The sequence below is a fragment of the Gobius niger genome (genome assembly GCF_951799975.1).
Source record: "Gobius niger genome assembly, chromosome: 2".
Classification (NCBI taxonomy): domain Eukaryota; kingdom Metazoa; phylum Chordata; class Actinopteri; order Gobiiformes; family Gobiidae; genus Gobius; species Gobius niger.
Genome location: NC_136853.1, coordinates 17,608,047 through 17,620,512, shown reverse-complemented (window position 1 = coordinate 17,620,512; position 12,466 = coordinate 17,608,047). Strand labels below are relative to the sequence as shown.

The window sequence follows — 12,466 nt, the reverse complement described above, 5'->3', positions numbered from 1 at the left end:
CGCTGTATGAGTGGCTGAATCCAGAGCACTCTCTAAACCCCCGTCACGTCCCAGTGCAACCTGCCAGTCGCCTGCTTCAGTCGGGACCCGGACCTCTCCTCTTCCGCCTTCCGGGCTTTTCTCCACCAAACCAACTCAGATTAGATAACACAATCATCCGGACCAGACTGAAGTCACCTTATCTGACCGCCCGCCCCCGACTAAAACTGATAGCAATAACAATCACGGATCCTGCTGCACACTCTTTTACTGCTTCTCGGACTTTAATCTTGAGAGCAGAACTGTATGAATTTGAGAAGCTGCTTGAAGAGGACAGTAACTTAATGGCACCATGAGTTCTTGAGAAGGAGATTGAGCAGAATAGAACAGTTCATACAGAGCCTCCCCTTTAAAACAGAACGGCGGCCATACCCTTTTGGGACACTGCAGATCCTTGGCCAGACTGAGCAGGAGTTCGTGGGAGATGGGGTCCACCAGGTTGAGGAAAGCTGCGTTCTTGTACAAAATGTCATTGAGCGACGTCCCCTGGAGTCCCAAGTCCTGTAAGCAAAAGAGTGGAGGGGGAAAAAAAAGGCAAGTTGAAGGAGGCGATGAAACGAGCTGAATATCAAAGTATGGTGAGCGTTTTTCAGATGCCGAGTGATTACACGCTTTGTTCGTCGCCACGTTTCATCTCACCCTCACAATGCGCCGAGCTGATAAGTTTAATCAGAGAGCTGTTAGAGAGCAGGCGACGAGCGAAATGCGAGGCGGGTACATGGACTCTTACATTTTAAGTCAATAGTCTTTTTAAACTGACGCATTAACATTCTGAAGACATCGTTTTCCACGAGGACCCGGATTATTTTCAAAGCTAAAGCTCCCGCACTTCTATGAAAGATCGCAACTCTTGATGCCGGATAAAAGTTCATATGTAGAGCGGTTTAAGAAAAGAAGAATTGAGGACATATCCGCAGGGGCTGGGGATTTCTCTTCCTTCTCACAGTGTGGGTTTACTACAGAGATACTGTAACAGCATCACCTGTTTGTGGATTAAAGATCAAAAATACATTAACAGACAAAAATGTATCCAAATCACACACAATAGTTGCACAATAAAAGTAGATACAAATTAAAGAAGTATACATTTAAGTGGTTTAGGCGGTTTTTGTTATTATTTATTATTTTTTTATTTTCTTCATCTCAAGCTAATTTAATTTTTTTTACATTCTGTAAAGCTGGTCTGTCTAGAGAGGGCTATTGCGGAAGTAGGTACATTTAACAGAATGTAAACATGTGAGGTTGATGTTGTGTTTGTGTATTCTATTGAAGATGTCATAATGGCAGGTGGAGGGCAGGGGCCAATATAACTCTATGGGAGAAATACAGTTTTTGCAACAAATCTCCAAAATGAAAATTGACAAATGTTTTTCCTCATCAGTATTGAGTGGATTCACAAATATTATTCAATATTGTCTCCACTTTTGGACGCCTTTCGGAGAAAATAATTGGATCTTAGTTCATATGTGTTGGAGGAGAAGACAAGGAACTTTGAAACTTTGAAAATATTAACCAAAAAATAAGACAAAACAATCTGCAGTTTGACAGTTACAACAGTTTCAACAGTTACCATAGTTACTGCCATGGAATCTTCTGCAGCCCTCCACCTCAATTTTAAACTATACAGACGGCATCTCTGGACTCACCCATATATATGTATATGTATATGTATATGTATATATATATATATATATATATATGGTCACCTTTTTAAATTAGCTTAACTGACTAATCTATTTATTTAATCCTAATGTATAAAATATATATGGGAGGTTGTGCCAGGCATATTGTCTTAAATGTTGTAACCTGTAAAGCACTTTGTGATACCTTTCGGTATGAAAAGCACTTTATAAATAAAGTTTGATTGATTGATTGATTGATGGTCATCTTTGAACAGTTAAGGGGGAAAACAATTTGAGGATTGAGGTTTTCTACTAAGTAAAGATACAATGACATGAAGAGGAGCAAGATGGTTCAACAGCCCATAAATACATAAATGACGGAGAATGCTAACATGCTGCTACTTGTTAGCATCATGCTAATGCTAACACTAGCTACGACTGCCGTTTTTTCCGCCTCTACTGAACAATCTGCTGTGAATAAACATCCATATGGACCTGATTTAGACTTTACTTTTTTGTGTGTGATAAATGTGTTTATATTTTGCCAGAAAATGGCTAAAAAGAGTGAAAAATTGTGTTTCCCAAAAGTTTTCCCCCTCGGTGAGGACGGGACGTTCTATGAAGCGATGCCGTCTGTATCTACAGGCTCTACATGTTGTGATGTCACGTGAACACGAACAAGAGAATAAGGCCTTTATTAACAAAACAGCTAATCATTTGGACCTGCATGTGTATGTGTGGATTCTGTGCATTGAATGAACACATTTTCAACTATGAACGCTTGACTCTTGATCCTCTGATTCCCTGTTGTTCAAGTGTCAGCTTCAGAAACTCACTGTAATGTGTATTTATTTTTATTAATATTTTTATTATTCTAATAAAGGAGAAAGCAGCTCCTCTACTGTTTTTAATGTTACATGTAAAGGCCTGCAGCTCAAGAATAAGATCCACTAGACTGAATGTAAAAATAAACTAAAGCTCGTTCTGAAGTTTGACCAAATACTACATTTGGTTGATTATGGAAACTCCTAACTTGTATTTACCAATTTGTGCCAATGTCTTGCTACACCTGTAAGCACACTGATGACCTGTTACTATGGAATATAATGAGTTGTAGTAAGGTTGGTAGGTATGGTATGTGCACATGTGAAGTATTTATTTTGATTACACTGCATCAAACTAAATGATGATTAATAAATAACAAATACTGTAGCTAGATAGATTCATAAATAAAATGGAACGTCTTTGCAAAGATAGATTCCACCACAATAATGTGCTGTCATGCTGTTATTTACAGAAAAACAGTGTGTTAGAAGTGGGAGACGCACTGTCAGCCCTTCATGTAAAACTGTAAGTCTTTACAAACAGCCTGAGGTCGAGTCAGTGTAAAATATGCTCTATAAGCTCTGACAGATGAACACTTAGGGGCACAGCGAAGCAGAGGGGAAAACTCCCATCAGCGCTTTCTCCTCCTCCAGTTTCTGAACTTGATTTATTGCAGCGGCGCTCGCTGGGATTCCCTGACGATGGGATCCTCAGGCCAAAACTGCCTTATATCCAACTCATTTAGTGCACACACCTGGTCCCACAAGTGTCCGAGAATAAAAGCTCGGGCAAAATTACAGCGTCCAAACTCTTGAGCTATATACATGTGTACTTTTTATTTTGAATTAAAGAAAAAACAAACAGAAAAAAACTTTATGTATGACAATATGGTTACATTCCAAGCTCCAAAAAAATTAAGAAATGCTACTTTTATGAACTGAAATACAATATCAATTAAAGCTATGTTTCACAACCTGTTGACCTCAGTGTTCATAGACCTGGGTCAGTCTGTTCTTTGACCATATGCAACACGGGCTTTGTAATTTGTACAGTACATCATATATATACATCAATTGAATGATACTGAAACAACTTGAATGCCTCCTAGTCTTTCATAAGACACAGTGTAATGTCCTCCACTCAACCAAAACCAGTCCAGTCGACGACTCAAGCTTCACTACGATCAGTACTTCCTGGATGAATAAGAGCCTTGACAAACTCTATTTGTATAATTACCAAACCATTGATGTTACGAGAGGTGGTTAGAGCAGCCAAGTAGTGACTCAAATAAATACTCAAGTAAAAGTCAAAAAGGACTTGGAGAAAATGTTACAGTTGTGACATAAATTATGAGAAACGAAATGTGTAATAATGTGAAAATACTATTATTTCCAAAGAAAATAACATAAAGATGTGTTAGATATATATATATATAGTATATATGAAGAAAAAAGTAACAATTTATTTAAAGCAGTACTAAGTAAGTCATGCCCCTAGAGGCCATAAGCGCCACTGCAGGTGTCGTAGCATGTAACGTTTTTTTACTCATTAATTGTCCGTGAGAGTAAATACTACACTAGAAGGGAGAGAGGGATATTGCACATATATTTTTTTCCACTCAAACTTAGCTGTAAATACTGTTTAAGTGGCGCTAGCCCACAGTTAGCTTTGCCCGTTAGCCTGTGTGGGAAATTGATGTTTTTTAACTAATGTTATATTTTATAATGCTATTGAATATTTTTGACGAGTTTAATCTATGTGCTTTAAGTTTCAGTTGAAACCAATCCATTCACACGCACACTGCCGTAACAATACCCCATTTCTTGCTCTTGCATTCTTTTGCTTAAACCTGTGGAGACGTCTGGTGCCCTGACCAGAGCTGTGAAAAATAACTCCATATAAGGCAACAGGAAGGACCTGATGACCTTGGCCCAAGCTCCACTCATCTCCTATCTCCTCATGAACTCACATTTTTCTGATATATATTTGTACGCGCGCAGTTAGACGGAGCCGTTTCCTGGGACTGCCCCGTTCGAGCGCCGTGTATATTGTTAGGGACTTTAGCATTCAGATAAATGTGTGTTTAGAAAATGTAATTGTTATAGGGAATACAATCTCCTTGACTAAAACTACTGAATTCTGGTGGTTTCTCCTCAGACCTTGGGATCAACGAATACGCTGGCAAGACCTTTTTGATACTTTATATTTTAAACTTAACTGTTTAACTGTGTTTAAATTGATCTTATGGAGTCAGATCTTATGTAAATTTTGTTTTAATATTTCCTGTGAATCTCGCCCACACCTGTTAACTTCTTCTTCGTGATTCTATTAGTGTGTATTGGTGACTCCGACCCGGTGCAGGTGAAGTTGCAATTGCGCTTTTCTGGCCAGAGACACCAGGGGGAGATTAAAGACCCCCCAATCATCCCATTAACAATTGTATTACTCCCAGAGGGACTACATAAGGGATTTATTAAGGTAAACAAGTTACTTAGTTCTGCTTTAACTCAAATAAAAGTAAAGATACTTCTATACCATATTACTAAAGTAGAAGTAAAAAGTACTGAATGATATAACTACTCTAATAAGTATAGTTTCTTTAAAATGTTACTGAGTACGACCTGCCTTTGGATGGTTTTGGTCCAAAAATCAACATTTCACAATAAATATGATTCATTATTATCACAAAACCCAATTTCCAATAACTTATTCTCTGCACCCGCTATACGCACTCTCCATACACAGCACACCGCTCATTTGATCTGAGCTGTTCTCCATCACAAAAGCTCAGAATAAGCAACAAGCTGCTGACGGCACAACCCACACACTCGCTTCATTAGAAACAGTTAAATGTATTGCCTTGCTGTACTGCAGCGTCAGCCAAATGCCACAGCTGTCAGGTGGCTCGACGTTTATTTATCACATGTACACAATCTTCAAAGCGCGATGTACACTAACCTTTGCTTGGACAGTTTAAAGCCATATCTTGTATCGTGTGGAAAATTAAAGTTGGCACTTTCCTGACGCAGTGGCAGCCCTAAACCCAGCTTTTCCTCCAGCAGAGGGACAAACAGTGAGGTTAATCTGGAAGCAGGGGAAGTCACATATGTCATCATTTTCTCAACAAAATACACGTTGCACTATTTCCACAACTGATGGAGAATACAAATGACCACACTCAAGAGGAGAACACCAGCACTAAATACATTTGGGATTCAATCAATGTGTTTTAACATTGAAGCCAAGTAAATATGGCTGTACTAATATTGTTCATGAGGTGGACATTTCAATCAAGTATGCTCCACCTGCAGAACATAGTCTCCATTGTGTTCTTCAAAGTCCAAAGTGAGCTAAACCAAATGATAATGAAACTTGAGCTTGTTCAATGAAGCAAAAAAAAAAAAAAAGAAGAAAATATCTTGACTTAAAAATGATGAAGTTGCCTGGTTCAATTGTACATTCTTGAGCATGACAATAATCAAGCTGATAAAGATTTGTCCTCCTTTATCTTCAAGCTAAAACACTTTATACATTGAAAAAAAAAAAGCACAGTCACAGTGGTAAATATTCAGCGACTGCTCATGTCATAACTTCGCTGATGTGCAAGAAAATGTTAAGTCCCGCCGAGGCCGTGAATGGTAAATGTGTAATATGTGTAAAAAGTTAATTATTCCCTATGGTGCAAAGGTTTTTAAAAGCTGCATAATGTGTATTGTCATATAACATTTAGATAACACCAATAATATCGTTAAGTATTAAATCCACTGCTTCAAAAACAAGAATACTACTACGAATGCATCTGGTAAATATGATAAGCCGGTGCGTCCTGACTTACCATTAAACGTGCATAGATTTAAAGCTTGAGACTTTGTTCATGAACTGCTTATGTTATATTAATTACAGTTTCTTCTGGGCATGGGTCACATAGCAGGGTGTAATTGATATGAGTTATTGCGGATTCATTGTTTACAAAGGTCCCAAAGTAATTAACCTTAGGGCCGAGATGCAGCTCTGAAATTACACAGCCACTCCTCTTTCTTCCTTGTCTAAAAGACACATGTCGGACATCAGGGATCTCAAAGTGATTATCTCCAAATCCATCCTTAGGGAGGAAAAGCTGCTTTAGAGTAACACCATAACAATGTGCATATCTGCTGCCAACCCCCTTCTCAATGCCCGGGTATTATCAGTCAGCAGTAAGGAGGAACTTAATAACGCGTTACTAAAGACTATTTTCAGTAATGAGTCATCTAAAAATGTGTGACTTTTTTTGTTTAAACCAGCAATCAGATTAAAGTTACTTATGAGTCACTGTGCGTTACATTTTTGTCATTTTTCCTCATAAAAAGATCGATTTGATTTCTTCTTTTGTCTCTGGGAGCAACAAGTCACGAATGCAAACACTCACGACAAACGCAACAATGCAGCGAGGAGAGAGATGCACCTTTTCTCGCTGGAAATAACGGTCACGATCATGAGTTTATGTCAGCACTGTTGATGTTACTGTTGTTGCATGTTGAGGCAGCTGCTGAATGTAACTAATAAAGTAACGTGTAATCTAACGTACTGTATGTACCCTTAAAATCAAGTGATCAATCACAACCAATAGACTATTGTTCAGCACACGGAAATATGTTTTAATATTTATTATTTCAAATTTAGTTTTGTTGCCGGTGCTGTTTTCTCTCCACCAGTGGAACTATTGAACTGACCACAGGAAAATAGGTGAGGAAGATCTTAAACTGGCTCCATTCATACACGGTCAGAGCTTTGAAAGACATTTTTATAAACACTCAGCCTCTGTTATTCTCTCTATCTTATAAAGCTTTGAAGATTATCTGGGCACGGATGGCTGCATACCTTATTGAAGATTAGGTAACTTAATAAGCCTTTAAAACTTTGAGTAGTGAAGATTCTCATTAAATCAATATAATGACTGGGGATTGCCGATGAAACTGAAGTCAGTTAAAAATGCCTCTACATTGTTAAATCTAATCTAGTACCGTAAGTTTAAAGCAGTACTAAGTAACTCATGCCCCTAGAGGCCATAAGCGCCACTGCAGGTGTCGTATCATCATCATCACACAATGGCAGTATTTACAGCCATCAAACTTGGCTTTAAATACTGTTTATGTGGTGCTAGCCCACAGTTAGCTTTGCCCATTAGCCTGTTAGCTTCTTCTTCGTGATTCCAATAGTGTGTATTGGGGCCTCCGACCCAGTGCAGGAAAGCTGCAATTGTGATTTTCTGGCCTGAGACACCATGGGGAGATAAAGACCCCCCAATCATCCCATTAACACTTGTATTACACCCAAAGGGACAATGAAAAGGATTTATTAAGGTAAACAATTTACTTAGTACTGCTTTAACAGGTGTGATACAGGTGGGCACTGCTCTGGTCAATGCACAGCAGTGAGTAGCAGTGATACCTATCAGCCGGTTCGTATCAGTTTGGTTTGGACCAAGGTCAAATAACGAGAGCCTGTGTGATGTAACTGTGTGTACATTACACACTGAGAGATCTGTGTCTATGCCCCATTATCTGGCAACATTAAAGGCCCTGAAAATAAAACCTGATCTTCTGACGACACAGACAAGCGCATTCTTTCTTCTGGGCCTCTGGCTGCATGTCCTCCATCACAAAGAGTGCACACACAAACTACACAGTGTGGATCTGCCTTAATATTCAGCACAGGAGCTGCCCAGAGTCCATCTCTTTCAGACCAGGCAGGTGTCCAGACCTGATGCTCTGCCAATGAGGAGACACATCAGCTTAACAACAAAGCCACTTCAGAGTGCTTATGCTGATGATATTCATGGGAGTAAACACCGACAAGTGTGAGGTCAGCACCGCTTTAGTAAATAATATAATATTGTGAGGGCACGCACAAAATGTGATGTTTGCATGTGGGAAGAGGGAGGGTGGGTGTGAGGCGACGTTTTTAAATCTGTAAAGTGCTTTGTGTTACAGATAATGTATGAAAGCACTGTTTAATATAGAGTTTGATTGATTGATTTGCAATGGTCACTGCTTTATGATTAAAAAACATGTAAGAAGGATTGTGTGCTATATAAGGCTACTGAATTTGTTTTATAACCTGACAAGAGCCATATTGATAATACAGTGCCAATAAACATTAGCACGCACTGATATCGCTGCAGCTTGAATCCTTCGGGAAAAGGACATGATGGAGCAGCGTTTGCAGCTGATTGGATCAAGAACAGAGCAATTCCATTCAATATTTAGTTTTGAAAAAAGTTTTGTGTGATGGTGTTATGTGTAGCAGCTTTCCTCGTAGGGCTGTGCAATTAATCGAAATCCGAATACAATTTCGATTATTACACTAAACAATTACAAAATTAGCATAATTGATTTTAATTTTTTTCTTTTTGCAAAGCAGTCTTGCATTATTTCATGGCACTGGGATTACGTGCCATGGCTCATGCTTTTGCCTGACATAGAAACAAACAGCGCTGTGTGATGACGTCATCAGGCCGCGCTGCTCAGTTTACTTGCGCAGGTGTGAGGGCTGGCCAGCAGGGGGCAGGTGTGAAACAGAGACCTCTCCTCCATCGAGGCAAACTTGAAATCATTTGTACTTTCATGACTGTTCAGAAAACAGAAAATATTCAGCCTAGTTTTTTTTAATTAATAAATATATAAATAAAATAAAGATTTTTTTTTTAAAGGCAACAAATAATGGTTTGAATCGTGATTTCAATTATGCCTAAAATAATTGTGATTATTATTTTTTCAATGATCGAGCAGCCCTACTACCTCGTGTTTTTGGTCACTGCTGCGTTGTTAATCAGTATCTATTTGACCCAAACAATTTTGGTTTGGTACTTGACGGTGAAGGCGGGAGCGGTTCATGATGCATTCAAAGGGCAGTGGAAACATCGTGACCTCCCACAGAGCATCTCTGAAGCCGGATGCCGTTGACAGGCTGGTGTTTCTTGCACAAAAATGAAGGTCTGTCTGTCTTCTAATGTCTACCTCAAGACAGCACTACTGTTCATCAAAGTAAAAAAAGATCATATGTATTGAGCTGATAGTCTTTTGGTTGAGACGGTTCAGATATGATCAAGTTAACAAAAAGAAACAGGTAATCTCAAGCTGATGTTTAAACAGGTTTATCTTACACTGAGAAATTTAGTTTGTTATCTCTTTATATATAAATGCTGCCCTCAGAAAAACATTGACCTATTTTATTTTATAGGCTATTTTTACTGAAGATTTCTTTATTTGTTTAAATGTGCACCTTACGCAGCTTTGTTATACAGTTTTTATCTTTACATTTTATAATGAGTATTTGGCTTTGACTTTGACTTAGCATTTCATTTCACAGCTCTCACTTTGCAGAAAAAATATCGGGATATATATCGTATATCGATATTCAGCCTAAATATATTGGGATATGACTTTTGGTCCATATCGCCCAGCCCAGGCACAAGCCTTTTTTTAGAGACCCTTAGGGCTGAAGGGTAAGAGTTAGGGTTTCATGTCTACATTATGTACCTCCAAACTACAAATACATTATGTGGCCTAAGTATCCCATAATACAAGTGATTCCACATTGTTGCATAGGGCATTAGGTTACATTGTAGCCTACTGAATTTGACGTGTACAATGTATCAAGGGTAGATAAAATGTTTCCTCAACTTGTTTTGATTTGCCAACTTTCTCTCAGTAATATTTTGAATCTTAAATGCAAAGTCCTACAGTACAGCCTTATTAAAGCCTATATTATTATTCGTTTCATTTAACTTAGGTGTATGGGACGATGTAATTACAGCATATTTTAGACTGATTTTAAGCCTGTTTAAAACTAAATAAGTGAAAAGGGGAGGCAGTGTAATTATTCACCTTTCTCAGCAGCTTCAGCACTTCAGCGGCTTGCTCCAGCTTCTGCTCCCGGAGATGCCGCTGTATCTCGCGGATCCACGCCACCCTCCTCACGTACGGACTGTGCTTGCTTTTGCGCAGCATCCCTGGAAGCTTGTCAGACTTCAGCATCAGCGAGGTAAACAAGAAGTCCCTTCCACTTCGGGGCGCGCTCCGCTCGGCGTCCAGGGACGTGTCATTGCGCTGACGTCTCCTCCTCCTGGACAATTTCGCGTCAAAATCGAGACTTCTCTGTCTGGTCAACTTGGAGCCCATCACTCCGGGGCGAGGGGACACGAGCCGACGGCGAGGAAGAGGGTTTCTGTCACGCACGACCAAAACATCCCAGTGAACTTGTGGTGGGATGAGCGCGGGCGAACGCGGCCGCAGGACGAGGCAGCTGAAAAGTTAGAAAGTGCGAAGCAACTACACAACAGTTGGCTCTGCGCGTGTGCCGTGGCTGTGCCCTCTTCATGCAATGCTTGAGCTTTGTGCCATCCTCAGCTATACTCGGAGCTCGTGCGCTCACCAGCCAATCACAGGCGACTCCTGTTAATCCCGAAGAGTCGTGCTAGAAACCGCTCCACTCGAGCTGTGTATTGAACTAGAAAATACATTACACTTAGGAAACTGCTAATAGCCTGATGTTTCGATAAAGAGAATTGTAATTTTCCAGGGTGGGGGGAATAGGCCCATTGGGGACTTGGTTCACAGGGGGCGGTCATTAAATTTTTATTTTGCTCCATTAAACTGACTGATTTAGTGTGAGCTGCTGGCCCTGAGGAGTTAAAGGAACACTTTGTCACATTTTTTTTTTTTGTAGAGTCCACTGCTCATCATCAGACAGGGGCGGACTGGCCATATGTCCCCTCTGGAAGAGTGCAGAAGGGCCACTGGCTCTAGGGCCACCGGTCCCGCCTCAACCGAGCTTTACCCAAATCTAAAAGCTAAAAAGAAAAGGATAAAAATGGTGAGAAAAAGAGGATGAAAACAAAAATGTGCTGGAAAAGCAACAAAAAGGGACAAAAAATGTGATGAAAAGGCAACAAACACGTGAGAAAAACACAAACAAATGATATAAATAATGAAATAATGAAAAAAAAAACGACAAAAGTATGACAAAAATGACGTGACAAAAAGTGACCATCACTTTTGTAGGTCTTAGCTTTCCTTTGCTCTCCAGTCGAGAAGCTTTTAGATTTGGGTAAAGCCCAGTATATTAAAAAAATATGAATCTAAAAGGAATTCTGTGGAGTATGGTGTACCACAAGGTTCAATTTTGGGACCATTATTATTTATTATTTATATTAATGATTTTGCTTCTGTTTCTACGACCACCTTTCCCGTTCTTTTTGCTGATGATACCAATAGAAAAAAATAAAAAGTCGACCTGGGGAAAATGCACTTGGTTAAGGCGGGTGGTAAGAGGTTAAAATATGTATTTGTGGAAGTGCACAATTACGCTAATTTGGGCCAGGCTGGTCAGAGTCCAGGGCTGTTTTTTTAGTCCCAGTCCGCCCCTGCCATCAGAGCATTACAAACGAGTTAAAACCTTGATTTGAAGTCGGTCCCTCTTTCCAACAGAGAAACAGAAGAAACAGATAACTTTATTGTCCGAGAGGGAAATTTGTTTTGCATGTGGTGCCAGCAGTAAGCAGGCAATTGATGGAATAATTAAGGTTAGGACTGTGGAACACCGAGCAATGAGAAAACAGATCAATCATCGAGACTGAGTGCTCGGGTTCGCTACAGCAGAGTGATTGATTGTTAGTTAGAGAGCAAGTAAACTTAGACCAGGTGCTCTTGACTCGTGGGCCAGGTAGCTTTTAGAAGAGGATGAGTCGTTCCATTTGATGCTGTCTTGATGTTCATTAACAATATCAAGTCCCAGCACTCTCTAGTGTGGCAGTAAAACACAATGAGATGATCAGCCTGTGAGACAACTTGCCTCGGTCTTCCCTAATCAGTTTATTGGGTGCAGATTTTTCAAATGTGCCAGAACGGCTATATGACATTCAGTCGGCCCATGATGGATCAAGTGATTCTCAGACTTCACACCAACCGTCAATTTGACATGTGACCTTCCAAGTTCCA

At 39.7% G+C, this 12,466-nt stretch overlaps 1 protein-coding gene across 1 annotated transcript in view; it reads right to left on the bottom strand.

Moving 5' to 3' along the window:
* The window catches only part of lrrc75bb (leucine rich repeat containing 75Bb), a 31,897-nt gene extending 21,115 nt beyond the window's left edge, over positions 1 to 10,782 (bottom strand). The window contains exons 1-2 of the mRNA XM_079551923.1: positions 10,355 to 10,782; positions 412 to 540 (exon numbers count right to left, since the gene is read on the bottom strand). Coding sequence (XP_079408049.1) covers positions 412 to 540; positions 10,355 to 10,648 — 423 coding nt within the window. The 5' untranslated portion in view covers positions 10,649 to 10,782. The remainder of the gene's footprint in view (positions 1 to 411; positions 541 to 10,354) is intronic.
* Between the last annotated feature and the right edge of the window lie 1,684 nt (positions 10,783 to 12,466).